At 34.3% G+C, this 16921-nt stretch overlaps 1 protein-coding gene across 1 annotated transcript in view; it reads left to right on the top strand.

The window, feature by feature from the left end:
* The first annotated feature begins 4764 nt into the window (after positions 1–4764).
* KIF25 (kinesin family member 25) overlaps positions 4765–16921 on the top strand; it is a 97539-nt gene continuing 85382 nt past the window's right edge. The window contains exons 1-3 of the mRNA XM_031937468.1: positions 4765–4962; positions 7894–7959; positions 14809–14931. Of these exons, the coding sequence (XP_031793328.1) occupies positions 4891–4962; positions 7894–7959; positions 14809–14931 (261 nt within the window). The 5' untranslated portion in view covers positions 4765–4890. The remainder of the gene's footprint in view (positions 4963–7893; positions 7960–14808; positions 14932–16921) is intronic.

Below are 16921 nucleotides of genomic sequence, written 5' to 3'. Positions count from 1 at the left end.
TCTTTTTGGATTTTTTTTTAATTTAGTATTTTGTTCCACCTACATCCACTCCTTTCCAGTTATATTATGTAAAGATCATTTTAAACATTCGTTTTTAAGACTGAGTTCCACATTGAATACAACAACAGCAAGATTATATGATGATCATGGCTCTTTTCGACTGCAAGATAATTCAGGCTTGTTCCAATAGTCTTAAGATGAAGAGAACCATTTGCACCCAGAGAAAGGACTGTAAAACCTGAGTATGGATCACAAAATAGTTTTTTCACTTTGTTGTTGTTTACTTGCATTTTGTTCTCTCTCTTTTTTTTTCCTTTTTGATCTGATTTTTCTTGTGCAGCATGATAATTGTAGAAATATGTGTAGAAGAATTGCACGTTAGGCATAGATTGTTTGCCATATGGGGGAGGGAATGAGAGGAAGGAAAGGAAAAAATAACTTGGAACAAAGGTTTTCCAAGGGCGAGTGCTGAAAATTATCTGTACCTATGCTTTGAAAATAAAAAGCTTTAATAAAAATAAAAACAAATTAAAAAGAAAGAAAACATAAAAAAAAATTTTGAGTCTCAAATTCTCCCTTTTCCCCTCCCCTCCAATTGAGAATATAAATAATTCGATTTAGGTTATACATGCATAATTACATAAAATATTTCCATAATAGTTGTGAAAAAAAGACCAAAAAAAACCCTCAAGAAAAATAAGTAAATATGTATACATACATATGTGTGTGTGTGTGTATATATATATATATATATATATATATATGGATATTTTTCATCATAAGTCCTTGAGAGCTGTCTTGGAGCATTGTATTACTGAGAACAATTATATCATTCACAGCTGATCATAATGTTGCTTTTACTTTGTTCACAGTACATTTCACTTTGCATTATTAGTTCATGAAAGTATTTCCAGGTTTTTCTATAATTTCTACTCATCATTCCTTATAGTGCAATAGTATTCCATTATAATAACATATCATAATTATTCAGCCATTTCTCACTTGATGAGTGTGCTCTCAATTTCCAATTCTTTGCCCTCAGAAAAGAGCTACTATAAATATTTTTATACATATAGGTCATTTTCCTTTTTTTAAAAACTATCTCTTGGAATACTTAATTGTGGTAGTGGCAAATCAAATGATTTTATAACCCACTGGGCATAATTCCAAATTGCTCTACTGATTCAACCAGGTCACAACTTCCCAACAGTGTACTAATATCTCATTCTTCCTACATCTCTAACATTTGTCTTTTTCCTTTTCTGTTTCATTAACCAACGAGGCATGTGGTAGTACATGCCTCATGTTTTTAACATTGGTGTTTCTCCAATCAGAAGTGAGTTATAGCATTTTTTTACATATCTATATATAAACTATGACTGCTATTTCTGAAAAAAAATTAAATTCTAATAGGGACAAGTATGTCTATACATATATCATTGTTCGGTCATTTTTCATTACATCTGATTCTTTTTGGCCCCATTTGGGGTTTTAAGATACTAGAGCAGTTTGCCATTTCGTTCTTCAGGTCATTTTACAGATGAGGAAACTGAGGGATATCATTTTTTTTTAATATCACCATAGCTTGCCCCAGCATCTCTTCCAGAGAGCCTTCCCATTTAACAAATGATATTTTTAAGGAAAAAAATTTGAAAACATCAGTATAAGTGAGCAATATTTGGAAAAAAATTTTTTAAAAATTATGCAATGTCCAAAATTTAGGAATTTCCCACCTTTACAAAAAGGTTAGTTGAGAATGTTTTTTCTTTCAAGGCATATCTGCTCTTATAATTTTGTTACATTCACCTTAAATTTTGTGTGTGTGGTGGTGACTTTAGGTCCAGCATTATTCACTGTGTTACTTAGCTGTCTGCATATATATAAGTATATACTGTGTACTTATAGTGAATAAATTCAAATTCAGGCCAGTTTGGGAAAGTAGGCATCTGGTGAGAGATCAGAAAAGACAACACAGAAGAAAAAGAAGGATTATGGTGGAGGTAAGATGCAAGTACATTTTAGGGATGGAAGGCAGCTAGTACAAAAACATGTTCCTATGGTATCATAGGAATATGATTAATAATTCAAGTTTACAAGGCATTGGAGATTCAAACCAATTCCTGCTTTCAAAAACTTTCCATCTACTTTTAGTGAAAGCTCCTGCTGCAGCCAGTATTCTAAAACGTCTGAGACATTGTTCAAAGTGCTTATTTTGATGGAGCTATGATTTTATCTTTGTGGATATGCAATTTAAAATCCTCTACCCCGGAGGTTTCTGTCTGTGGTGATTCATGTACATGGTTTTAGAAAATCAAGTGACAGAAAAAAACTTAAAAAAAAAAATAAAATATTCAATTATACTAAATACCCACATAGTATAAGCATTGAGGGGTATTTTTAATCTTAAAAATATCAGAAATTAAAAACAAGCATCATATGCTTGGGGATATACTAGAAATTTTTCACTAAATACAGGGGTAAAGAAGTATGTTCACTTTCCTCACATTATGTTTTTCAATATAGCTCTAGAAATGCTAGCAACATCAGTAAGAGAAAGAAATTAAAGGCATAAAGATAGGTGAAGAAGAGATGGAGGTAAGGTATCTCTATTTCCTGATGTCATATTTGGAAAATTCTAGAGAATCAGCAAAGATGCTAATTGAGAAAATTAGCAAAGATGCAAAATAAAGTACAAAATAAACACTAAAAAATCAATAACATCTCTATATAATAATAAAATCCAAGAAGTAAAAATGGGGAAATCTCCAAATAACTACAAAATAAAGTTTCTGAGGATCAGTCTACAAAACATACAAAAAACTTGCATAAATTTAATTACAGACTGGTCCTTGAAGAAATAAAGAATTCACTTGGCTACTTAGAAGAATATTCACACTCATGGTGAATAGTGCCAATATAATAAAAATGATAATACTTCCAAAGTTAAATTTGCTGTTTTAATGTTGTTTTATTATCACAGGGATACTTTTCAGAACTTCATAAAATAATAAAATTCATTTGAAAAATCAAAAGATCTACAATATCAAGGGATATGATGAAGAGATGTAGGTGTGAAGGAGGAATAGCACTTTCTATCCTCATAGTCATCAATGCCATTTGATAATTGTTTTTTAAAAAATAAAGAAAAATCGATGAAACAGACTAGATAAGGAAGAATTTTAAAAAAAAAAAAAAATCAAATTCAATAACCCAGTGTTTGATAAAGTTGAAAACAAATTACTTGGGAAAGAATTTGTTAAAATTTCTTTTTTTTTTTTTTTTTTTTTTTTTTTTTTAGAGACCAATTTAATAGCACTGGTACTGAAAGTACAAATTGCTGAATATAAATGAGATTTAAGAAAACATGCCACATGAAAGAAAATACTGCCTTCCCCTTGATTTTTGTTTTAATAACAAAATAACACAAAATTATGTGTTAAAGAGTTTGAGTTTGCTTCTTAACAAAAAGGTAGAACATTTGTGAATATCTGAAAACTAAGTCAGTGATCACAGACACTATACTCTCATCAAAATCATGTCATAAAAGGTTAACCTCATTTATTTTTGTGACATAATTACTGGCCTCATATATCATGAGGATGATAACTATAATTAAGAATTTGTTAAAATTTCTAGGAAAAAAAATTTAAAAACCAATCTCGCAGAAATTAGGCTGAGATCTATATCATACACCATGGTGGCTTTAGCATGAGCTCTCATTGGAAATAGCTGGAGAGCCAGCCCTTTGAAAGGAGGACTTGTTTGGATCTCCAATGCCTTGTAAATTTGAACAAACTATTAATTGTATTCCCATGTTACCATAGTAACCTGCCTTTGCACTGGCTGTCCTCCATGCCTAAAATGTACTTACTTCTTATCTCCACCACAGTCCTTATTTTCCTTCTGCATTGTCTTTCCTGATCTCTCTCTCCCACCATATGCCTACTCTCCCAAACTACCCTGAATTTGAATTTATTCACTATAAGTACATAGTATATACCTATATGTAGGCAGCTGGGTGAGACAATGAATGTACTGGGCCTGGAATCACTACTATATTTTAAAAATAAAAAAATAAGTTTGAGGTATGCCTTGAAGAGAGATATGAAAAAACAACCTTTTTGTAAAATTAGGAAATCCCCAAGTGTTGGACAATTTTGAAAAATTTTTTCCATATATTCATCATTTATGCTGGTGTTTCCATCTTTTTTTTTTTCTTAAAAATTTTATTTGTTAAATGGGATGGCTCTCTGGGAGAGAATACTGAAGGAAGCTAAGGTGATGTCAAACAAAAAAAAAAAACAGAAAAAAAAAAACTTTTTCCAGGTAAAACTGCAGTAAAACTTTGAGACCAAAAAACAAAATAATACAAAAATACAGTGAGATGTACTTTATTTTATGGAAAGAAAATTGAACTTGGAGATGGAAGACCTGAGATAACGTTAACCTTCCTTTAATGTGGGCTAAGGTTTGGAGTGAAGGGTGAGGGGCTAAAGTAGGGAAGGCTGCCTCTATGATTTAGTAACTGTGGAAAGGCAGATTCAATTTTCATTTTAGGGACACCAAGGGTGAAACGACAGGGTTACACAGCCGGCATATATAATAGGCAAGACTTGAACCCAAGACTTCAAGCCCATCATTCTCTACCCACCACACACTGCTACCACTCAAAGTAAGGTTGCAGTTGGAACCCATCGGGTTCCAACGTCTTTGTCCCAACAAAACAAGTACCGTGGGTTTGGGGGACTGGCGAGAGTAGGGCTCCCACACGTCCTCGTGCGCTGGAGCGCGCCCGGGCAGGTGGCTTCCGAACCGCCCCGCTGCCCCCTTAGTCCCTTTCAAAGGCAGCAGGAGCAGCGGTGGGTAGCGAGAAAACCCCTGACGTGCATTATGCCGGCCAAGGCCTTAAACTGGAGCTTCATCACCAACCAGCGGATTCAGCAGCTGAAAAGTCAAGTTCGGGTGAGTGAGTCCTAAGACTCCTCAGGGGTCACGTCCATGGACTTTTACCTCTTGCCTTAGGGATGCTTTACCTGGTCCCGGAGGTGTGACTTCCCCTAGAGCCTCCAGACTGAAGTTCTTCATGGCCAGAGATGTCACGGGTTCTCCCGAATTCATTTCCTTCACTAAAAAGAAAAGGAAATGGGCTCACAGAAATCAGTAGAATAACTTACCCAGTCTTAGAGAAAGGATAAGGGACAATGTCGGGAGCAGAATGAGGATTTGCCTTCAGAACCGCTGGGTCTGGATTTGGAGCCTGTTTATTTTAGTGTATGTCAGGGGGGGTTTATTTGTTTATTTTGGTTTTGGTTCATTTTGCTGGTGCAGCTGGGACTAAGGGTCACAGAATCATAGACTTACACCTGGAAAGTATCCTGGAAGTAACCTGGAAAATATCTCAGTTAGGATGACAACTTAGAAGGTCCTAGTGAAACCCAGATCTCCTAACAAATACTCCCTCGGAGATTAAAAAGGGTATCAGATCAAGCAATGATCAATAAAACCAAAGGGAAGCACCATCTGATCCAGGGATCCATAAATTGATAACCATAAGCCTATGGACACTCTAAGTAGACCACAATGAGTGACCCTGAACCATGATCTCTATATATTGCTTACAGCCAGTGAAACCTTGGCTCTGGTCTATCCAAGGGACAGCAAAGGATAAAGCTAGTCCTCATTGGAGGAATATGGAGAAACACAGTACCCAGGAAACCAGTCCTGAAGAATACCTCTGGGAGGCCAGAAGCCAGAATGATCTTCATCTGATAATTGATTAGAGTTTGTCAGGACTGCATCAGGGGATAATGACAACTTCAGATTGGTAACTGTGGAAGAAGGAAATAAAGACAGAACTGATGCCAGCATCATATTGGGCCACTAGGGACCAGACACTAGGAATCATGGCAGATGGAAGCATCTATTCTCAGCCCTTCTTTCCAGGCAAGAAAGCAGCATCCAGATTGCAGAGGGGAGAGGAATTTCCAGGGTCTCCCCATCGCATCCAAGAGGGTGAAGGCTGGCTGTGACACAAAATTTGCTAGAGCTCAGAATATTCTGAGGTTGGTGAGAAAACCTAAAGATAACAAAAAGGGATTATTTGTTCCAATGTGAATAAAATAGGAAGATCAATAAAGAGCATTGTTTCTGGGACAGAAAAGATAATGATAATAGATGTAGAAAGAAAGGACTCATCATTTTTTAAAGATTGTGTTTCTATTTTCTCTCTACCAAAGGATAATGATCTTTGCACTAGAGGGGATAGAAAGAGAGAGAGGGAAAGAGAAAGGGGGGAGAGAGAGAGAGAGAGAGAGAGAGAGAAAGAGAGAGAGAGAGAGAGAGAGAGAGGAGGAAGAGGGAAAGGGAGAGGCAGAGGGAGAGAGGGAGAGGAGGAGGAAGAAGAGAAGGAGGAGAAGGAGGAGGGAGAGTTAAAGAAGAAAAAAACAAACAAAAATTGTTCCTCTAGTATATAGCATAGCTCAGCATTGATTTCATTTATTCACAGCTCATTCTCTTCATCTTGTATTCCCTGTTCCTTCCTTAATAACATTTAGTCCTACTGTTATAAAAAGAAAAATAATAGTCCTCTCCCAAAAAGAGGGAAAAAAAGAAAAAAAACATTTTTAAAGAGAAAAAATATATAAAAATTTTTATTTTAAATACTTAATTAAATCAGGATAATAATGAAAATGCTTTGATTTCTAGAATTATTTTTAAATTACAAAAACAACCTAAGAATAATTATTTCTTTTTTCACCTATACTTTCTTTTGTATTTTTATTATAAACTTTATTTTTATAAGCAATCCTGTCTAATTCTCTGGTTTATCTTTATGTTCTGTCCAGTCTCTCTAACTCATCACTTACCCCACCCCCACACCACCTTTCAGATGTTTTTTTTTTTAATGAGAACAAAACCTTCAAACATTGTTTCATTCATGAGTTATGAGGTAAGTAGTCAATGTGAAATGCATCATATCTGGATTCATGCCAGGAAAAAAATATGATGAATGTAAGAGCAATGTTTCCCTGATGTTAAAAAAAAGTTAATCAACCAATCTACAGGTACTTATTAAGCCCTTTTTGTGCGCCACCAATGTGTGAGGTTCTAGAGATACAAATACAAAGGATAAAACTCACAATATCATCTGTGTCATGGGCATTACATAGTAGTTAAAAAGTATATTAGAATATCTTATATTGAGATTATTTGTGATTGAAATAAACTGTTCTCTATGTTCCTTCCCTACTTCTGGTTATATATATATAATTTTTTTTTTTTTTTCTGTAGACTAGGGCGTGGCATTTGGGCTTCCAGTCAGGTCCTTTCTCACTACTGCATCTTCTACCAGCATCAATCCCATGGCTGTTAGCTTCAGTTCTCCTTTCCTAGGCAAAGCCTTGAGATTATGTTCCTTGTCTATTATTAAAACAGTAGCAGGACTGAGAGTCATCATAGTTAACAGAAAAAGCAGCAGTTGAATAGACTTGGATTGTGGGAGATGGTCATATTAAGTAGGGTAGACCCAGAACCAGAGATCATGGAATATAGGGAAAGGCAGAATACACATACAGACACACACACACACACACACAGACACACACACACACAGACACACACAAAACAAGACCCAGCCAGGAGCAAACCAGCCCAGAAACCTTTGCGGTCAACCCTTATCTAAAGTATTCCAAATAAGACCAGAGATTCAGATCTAGTAGGTGACACTGAGCTATATATAGTGTGATCTAAAGGAGTTTATCTGAACCCTTCCATATGTTCTGTGTTCTGTACAACAGCAAAAATGAGTGTCATTGAATGAAATTGCTGTTCCTTTAAAATAACCAAAGTAAATGATCTCTTGGTGATGTTTCCTTTCTGGATCCTTGGTTTTAGGCCAAAGAAGAAAGAATAGTTGAACTGGAAACTGAAAATGCTGTTCTTCATCTGAAACTGGCTGAGGTAATCATATTTTATATATACACATATACACACATTATTATACATATATGTATACATATATTTAGTACAGTGCTTTTATATTTTTTTAACTTTGGTTTTTACATCATCTTTATTTCTCAGTCTGTCCCTATATCCTTTCACACTTAGAGAACCAATACTCCTAAGAAGAATAAAAAAAGAGGGGGAATCCAATTCTGCAAATCTAGCCAATATATCAGTTAAGTCCAACAGTATATTCAATATTCTATGCCCATAGTTATTACTTCTGCAGAGAAAGAAGAACTGTATGCACACATATATTATGTCTAAGATATACTTTAACATGTTTAACATGGATGACACTGACTGCCTTCTAGGGGAGGGAGGGAAGGGAAAAGTTGGAACAGAAGTGAGGGCAAGGGACAATGTTGTAAAAATTACCTATAGATATGTTCTGTCAATAAAAAGCTATAATTAAAAAATATATATAAAAAAGAAAAAGAAAAAAAGAAAAGAGTCTTGTTCATCAGAGTCAATCATCTTAGTGGCCCTTTTTAATTGCTCCTTTACTTTTAGTATATTTGCAGTGACTACATGGAGTTGGGTGAGGGTATTCTAGGAGGAATAGCACTCCTAGTGTAGGGTTCATTGAGCCCTTTTTTGGTGTCTACCTAGAACCAAATTCTCACCTATCATTCCAAGAAGTTATAGCATGTACAGCAGCCACAACCCAGGAAAACTTTCTTAGCAGATGGGCTAAATCAAGTTGAGATCTCAAACCCTTAGATGAACTAAGGAAATGTCTACCTCAAGACTTCACCTAGCAGAATGGGCAAATGACAACAAATCATTCCAATGGTCATGAAAGCAAACGATGCAGGTGGTGTAGAGTGCTTTAGGGCTTGATCAGAAATGGAGGATGCCAAGGTCATTCACTACATCCTGGGCCATTGACAGTTTTTTTTGACTTTTGGCTTGCCACTGGAAGAGAGAATGAAGCTGACAACGTTATGCAACTCACTTAAGTCTAATTCACACACAAGTTAAGACATCACTCCATATGCAACTGGTATTCTTAATGACAAGCAAATAAAGAACAAATAACAACAGTGACTTCTATATTCCATAGCTTAATATAACTACAACCTTTTTATTGAAAAGGGTAGAAGATCAGTGTGGTAGTTAGATAAACAAAATTTGCTGTGTTTACTGGGGATTAGAATTCAGTAAGAATATCTTAATTGCTTTCATTTTCAAGGAACTATAGGTAGAATGCAAAGAAAGAAAATACTTATGATGATTTTAAGGAAAGTAAAGAATTCTCCACTAGTGGAGAATATATTCATTCCTCTATTTTTAAGGAGGAAAAAGGTGACAGCTTTCGAATGAATGATGTGAATGATAGTGAAACTACAGAACTTCCTTACCTTTTACCAAGTGATTCAAAGAAATATAAATTGCCCTCTACCAATATCTAATCTGTTACTTAGCTTTTGAAGTGAGCATTGAAAGAACATTCTGTAATGGTAGGAAAGGTTTCAGAATTCTTCCTCTACTTCCTTCTCTGCTCATTTTGATAGCATTCATTTCTCAAATATCAGATTACTTTTGCTACCTTCAAGGTGTCAACTGAAATTAAATCTATGGCTTTAGGATGACCTTCAAAGTAAATGAATTGAATTAGATAAAATCACTTTCTGGTTTATTTTCATTCTTGTCCCTACAAGTGCCATTATTGCCCTGCCTATTTGCTGTTGTTCTGATACAATGAAAAGGATGCCTTGAATTCTGAAACCTGTTCCTTCTAAGGACTTCATGTATTATTTCACTTCTCATCACATCTGTTTGAGATAAACATCATCCCTAATCCTTTTTGACAGACGGGGAATCAGGAAAGAAGTCAGACAATTTACTTGTGGTCATAGAAAGAAAGATCTGGGATAAGACTTCTTGTCTAGTGGGGCTTCCCATCTTAATTAAACTTGCAAATCATATCAATTCATCGTGTATTGTATATAAATAATGTGTGAAGTAAATTTAATAGCAAATGAAATTATGTTTGGGAACACAGGAAAGGATAAGAAACATATCAGTGGATTGTTGAGCCAGAATAAACAAAATTCAGGCTGCTATTCATTAAGAGACTGCCATTTACATGGTACTGCTATCAAGAATGGAAAATATTTTTTTTTCTTTCAAGTATGGCAAATGTTGCCATAACTCTCTCTGAAAAAAAACAAAAACAAAAACAATACATGGAGGTCCAGCTGTCCTGCAGAATTCTGGAAAAGGCTTTCTGCAGCTATTTTCTTTTCTGGCCACCTTTATTGGAGTGATTAAAATGGTAAGCATATTTCCTTTTATAGATGCATTTTTCTCTAGGAAATTCCAACAGTAGGCCATTGGAAATTATGTCTTCATTTCCCTTTCCTCTCTAACCTTTTCTAATAGGGAAGGTTTCCTCCCCTTTCTTAGAAAGTCATGTATAACATAACTTGACTATCAGAATATCCTTAGAAATTTTCTGTTAATGACACTAGTCACTACTTTTAGTGAGCAGAGTGAACATCTGGTTCAACATTTCCTTTAATCTTAAAATTCAGCTGTTGAAAAAATTATGTCTTTTATCACATGTATCATGGAATCATGTATGAGCTTATCACATGTGTGGGATTTTTTTTTAATTCTAAACTTAACACCAAATAAAATTACATTAGGAAAAGATACCAAGTAAAATAACAACAACAACAAAAAGGATTTTGTGTGAAAACATAAATATCTATTACCCAAAGATACCATTTGCTTTTCTTTTTAAATATTTAATAAATTCAATATGTAACTTCCAAGGCTGATATACTTGTATTTTAATCCTGGTCTTCCATCTGTTATCTTCTGTCCATTTAAAAAGAAAAAATGCTTCAATTATTTTCCTTTTGGGGGACTGCTTTACCATTATCTCTCCTTCTACCATCTCTCCATCATGTTCCCATTTGAATTTTTTTTAAAAAAAGAAAGAAAATACTTTAAACCTTTTGAAAACACTTTTAAAGGGAGAGAAAGAAAAGATGAGAGAAGGAGGAAGGGAAGGAGAGGGGGGAGAGAGGGAAGTTAGGAGGAAAGGGGACAGAGACAAAGACAAAGGGAGGAAGGGAAGAAGAGAGAATGAGAGGGAAGGGGAGGGAGGGAATCAAGAAAAAAATTTTCTACACTGTTGTATCTTAAGATCTATGGCTTATATTGCATCTTGAGGCCATCATCTTTGGGTTCCTCTGAAATCATGTGAGGTTGACATTTTGTTTGACAAAACCTTAAAGACCAGCTGAATTCAAAGTGTCCACGAAGTTAAAAAATAACATTAATACTCAATAATCAACTGAGTGGCAAGCTTTATTCTTTATACCTCTCATTCAATACTAGAATGACTTTTTTCAGTTTGGTAGCAAACCTTTTTCTGGGAAAAGATCTGAGAGTTTATTGAACTCTAACCTTGATATGAACAAACTATGATATGCCAGCATCCTCCCAAAATGCTAATGAAATTTTGGGATTACACTGATAAAGGCAAAGTTTTATGAATTTTGTCATGCTCTTGCTATACTTTGTCCAAATCATACCATGTTTGCAGTATTTGTTCAGTTCAGAGTGCCAGAATTTAGGAAAGATATGGTTAAATTGAATGCAAAGGAGAGCAATCATAATGGTGAATGGGCTTGACATATGGAGATTAGAGCTGGAAAAATTTAGCTTGGAAAAGAGAATTCTCCAGGGAAGCACTATAGCCATCTTCAAGTATTCAGAGGGCTGTCATTTGGAAAGTATATGAGAGTTATTTTGCTTGATCCAAGAAGAAAGAAAGAACTAGAAACAATGAGTGAAAGTTGCAAAGAAGAAACTTTAATCTTGATGCTAAAAAAGAAGTTTGGGGGGCAGCTAGATGGATAGAGGACTGGTCCTAGAATCAGGTGGACCTGAGAACACATTCTAACTCAGATGCTTCTGTGCTGGGCAACTGACTTAACTCCAGTTGCCTCCAAGAAAAAACAAAACAGAATAAGGCTTGGGGGAACGGGGAGGAGGGGAAGTTTTCTAAGAATTAGAGCTGTGCAAATTTGGAATGGGCTGCCTGGAGAAGGTGACAGGTTCTTCCTCACTGGAGGACTTCAGACAGAGGGTAGCTGTCCATTTATAATTGTTGTAGTAGAAATTCTTTTTCAGCTATGACCAGATGACCATGGTGATATTTTGAACTCTGAATTTTGTCACTTTGCTGATAATTATCTGCTGCAAAAAATCTTCAGAAAATAACTTATAATAGAGAAAATATGGGTTATTAACAACTATATAAAATTGCTCCAAATTATTAACAAGAAAAGTAATGAAAATCAAAATAACTCTGTTTTCACCTCACACCAAACAAATTGATGAAGTTGACAATAGACAGGAATGTTCAGTATTAGAGGTTTTATGATACAGTATATACCACTGGTATAACTGTTGAATTCATACAATTATTACAGATAATATAATTGTTGTAAAGACAAAAGATGTCAAATTTTATTTTTAAAAGATAAACTTCAAAAAAAATTTATAGAGCTATAAAAAAAAGATGCTTGTTGTCATTATTGCAGCAGATGAAAATGTAAGTATAGGCACACTAATGTACTATTGGTGCAACTTGGAAGGATCCAACAATTTGAATATCAATTTAGAATTATTCAAGAAAAGTTACTTCCTTAGAGATCTTATTTCTCACATTAGGCCTCTATCTTTGAACCTATAAAATTCACTGTTCACCACTTTTTATTTTTACTCATTATAAAGTTCACTTGCTTAATCATAAGAATGCTGGTGACCATATGCAAAATGGGTGAGATATCTTGATGTTATATGGAAAGTCCCCTACTTATTTTTGTACCTCCGGAGTATCCTTTTGCCAACATACAGAGAAAATCATCTGAAGACTACTTAGTAAGATGAGATAACCTTTACTTTCTTTGTCCTATTACCACCTTGCTGATGCATTATTTCTGGCCCTCCTGGAAGATCAAAAGCAAGGTCTGTCAACCAATGAAACGTTGTATTTTATTTTGCCTCTTTAGAGTGGATAAGTATCAAGCCCTATAAAAGATACTAGGGACCAGTGGACATCTCAGACCATGAGGAAAATGATTAATTGTTTGGGGCTCTGTCTCAGTAGTTTTTCTTATAAATTGGATATTTTTGGACTCCACAATAAGCAATCTAGCAATAAGAAACAAAAGTTTATAAGCAATATTGTTCATAGCCCAATAATCCCTTAATGAAAATATCCTTTGAAAATGTTTTCCTAAATAAAAAAGAAAAAGTTTATCTACTCAAAAATTTCCATGGCAACTTTATATATAATTGTAAAAAAAAAAAAAAAAAAAAGCTGGAAACAATCTAAATGCTTGGCTAAATAAGTAGAATAGCAGAATGGAATGAAGATTACAAAAATGATCATTTCAAATAAAGCAAAATGAAAAAAAGCAGATCTAGAAGTCTCGAATATATGCAATAATTATAAGCCTTTGAAGATAAGTAAATGAAAATGAATGGATAAAGAATTTGGTTGGGAACTCAGAGGTGGTAACTAAAATCATGTTGTATTACTTTAGGTGTTGAAGTCAATTTAAATATAAATAATCAGTAAGTTTAGTTTGTACTGACATTGTTAGGTTATAAAAATGTTTTAATGAGCTAATATCTGGTTAACTTGAAGTTTGGAACCATACAAGGCCCTTTCAATGAAATTTGTGGGCTTTCAAAAAATACCTTACTCTGGGGCAGCTAGGTGGCAGAATGGTTAGAGAACCAGCTCTGAAGTCAGAAGGACTTCAAATCTGGCCTTAGACACTTAACATAGCCTACCTGTGTGAGTCTAAGCAAGTCACTTTACCCCAATTGTCTCAGAAAAAAAAAAAAAAAAAAACACCTTAGTCATCTATAGTGAAAAATAAAGTGGATATAAGAAGCCATTACAAATATTAATACTTGCCCATAGAGCTCATTGGTAAAATATGGGAAGAACAATTATGTGCCTTGTATGTACCAAGAATTGTGGTAAATGCTGTACAAAAATTATCTCATTTGATTTTCACAATAATCCTGGGATGGGAACCTAATCCATCCCTAAATATAATCCCCATTTTACAGTTGAAATTAAGGCAGACATATTATATAACTTGTTGAAGATTATATAGTGTATAGATTTCTGAGATCATATTTGAATTTAAATCTTCTGTCTGTAGGTCTGTCGCCTATTCACTGCACCTCCTCTGAAATATGGCTCTGAAAGCATATATCACTCAAAAGAAATATGATTTGTAAAAGGTGTGAGGAAGGGTCAGGGTAACATAAATTTAAAAAGTATAGTCCTACGTAATTATGAAGAAATCATAGAGAGAAACTTGATGAAGAACAACAAAGATTAACAAAGGCAAAAGCAATAGTGTTGTCTACAGTCCATAGTAGAGAGTTAGAAAGAAAGAAAAAAATAGGTGAGGAATCTGAGAAACACATGACAAGTTTACCATAGAAGCGTGATTCAGTAGTGAAAAAAGACTTGAGTTATTCTGCTAAAGCTTCCTACCAAAAGTCCATGTAACATGTCATTGCCATAAACTGTGTTTGTTTTAACATGTATTTCCTTTAGCAAATGAAATAGATGTAAAGAAATAAATTTAATAATTATTTTTCTTCCTCTTTGCTCCATAAACATTTTCAAATTTTTTTTTTTTTTTGATAGAATATCCCCCATCATTACCTCCAGGTATTGTGGTGAACCGTTCTTCCTAAAGGCATCATTTTTTAAAATGTTAAAATAAGGTGTTTTTTTTTTTTCCTTAAAAGTGCCATGGAATCATTGAGAGAAGCAATAGTAAGACTATGCAATTCTGCTCTCTTTATAATGAAGAACAACACTTGAGAAGAAATACATACTCAAACCTAACCCAGATCTACCAGATAGTACAGGTAAGAAAGCTTAGTCACAAGGCAAAAGTGCTGTTTATATAATAGATTTTATATGTAAATAATCTATGTCAACAATGTGTGTGTATGTGTGTATATATATATATATATATATATATATATGCATGGACATACAAATGTATCTCTATACATATACAAATATATATATATACAGAAATCATATTTGGAGAGACAACACTTACAAATTTAAGTATGGACAAATATGAGGTAGTTTGTGGAGAAAGGACTGGAGGGAATCAAGAAAGATCTCATAGTATTTGTTGCTTGAGTTTGGAACTAAGCCCAAAAGGCTATAAAACTGTGCATAGCCTTTGATCTGGCAGTGGCATTACTGGATCTATATCTCAAGAAAATCATAAAATTACATGTGCAAAAATGTTTGTAACAGCTCTTTTTGAAGTGTTAAGAAATTGAATGGATGCCCATTAATTGGGGAATGGTTGAATAAGTTATGGTATATGAATGTTATTGAATATTATTGTTTTATAAGAAATGATGAACTGGCTCGTTTCAGAAAAGCCTGAGAAAATTTACATGAATTGATGCTGAGTGAGTGAGTAGAACCAGGAGAACATTGTATGCAGTAACCGCAAGATTATGTGATGATCATTTATAATAGACTTAGATCTTCTTAGCAATGCAGTGATTCAAGACAATACCAATAGACTTGGGATGGAAGATGCCATTCACATCCAGAGGGAGAACCATGGAGACTGACTGTGGATAGAAGTATTCTATTTTCATCTTTTGTTTGTTTGCTTGCTTTTCTTTTTCATGATTTTTTTTTCCCCTTTTGGTCTGATATTTCTTGTACAACATGACAAATATGAAAATATGTTTAAAAGAATTGTAAAAATTTAATTTATATCAGACTGCTGTCTTGGGGAGAGGGGAAGTAAGGGAAAGAAAAATTTGGAATATAGAATCTTACAAAAATGAATGTTGGAAACTATCTTTTTGTATATTTGGAAAATAAAATACTATTTACCATGCCTGGAATTCACTCTCTCCTCACTTCAGTCTCTTGGAATAACCCAGTTTCTTTTAAGGCTCACCTGAAATGGCAGTAGTCTATACAAAGGCATAAAAATAGCAGGTGGCATGCCACACGTGAGGAACAGTTAGGTCAGTCTGATTAGACCAAAGAATATGTTAGTGTACTAAGAGGAAAGGTAAAGTTAGAATCAGGTTTTCAAGAGCTTTAAGTGCTCAACAGAAGATTTTTTATTTTATCACAGAAGTAACAGGAAACTGCTATATTTTTCTGAACAGGAAAGTAACATAATTAGACTTGTACTTCAAAAATATCCTAATAGCAGTTATGTGGGAAAAGGAGAGACTTGAGGCAGGGAGGTCAATTAAAAGTTCTGATGAGTAGCTAACTTTGAGATTAGAGGGAAGGGGACAGATGTGAGAGATGTTGTGGATGTAAAATTGATAAGATTTGGCAACTGATTGGGTATGTGGGAGTAAGGAATTGAGAATGATATAAAATTTATGAATCTGGGTAACTGGTTCCTTCAACAAAAAGAAGAAATTTAGATAACAGGAAGGTTTGGGAGGAAGAGGAAAAAATTTCACTTTCAGACATCATGAATCTGAGATGCCTACAAGAGAGGCTTTGAAACATTCTATAGGCAGTTGTGAGGAGGGATTGGAACTTAGGAGAGACATTAAAGCCAAATATATACAGATTTGTAAATATATATATATGTATGTATGTATATATATATATATATATATATATATATATATATAGTCATTGGAAGCTAATGATAGCACTAAGAGAGAAAATATATAGAGAAGAGTGTTCAAGATAGAGCCTTGAGATATACCAATAGTTAGGAAGTACATTATGCATGATAATCAAGCTAAAGGACACTGAGAAGGACCACTCAGACAAATAGAGGAACCCAGAGAGAGTGGTGTCATAAAAACCATATAGAAAAAATATGGAGGAGGGATGGAGAGG

Source organism: Sarcophilus harrisii, chromosome 4, assembly GCF_902635505.1.
Source record: "Sarcophilus harrisii chromosome 4, mSarHar1.11, whole genome shotgun sequence".
Classification (NCBI taxonomy): Eukaryota; Metazoa; Chordata; class Mammalia; order Dasyuromorphia; family Dasyuridae; genus Sarcophilus; species Sarcophilus harrisii.
The sequence above is the reverse complement of the archived record's forward strand: the minus strand, read 5'-3'. Positions and strand labels throughout refer to the sequence as shown.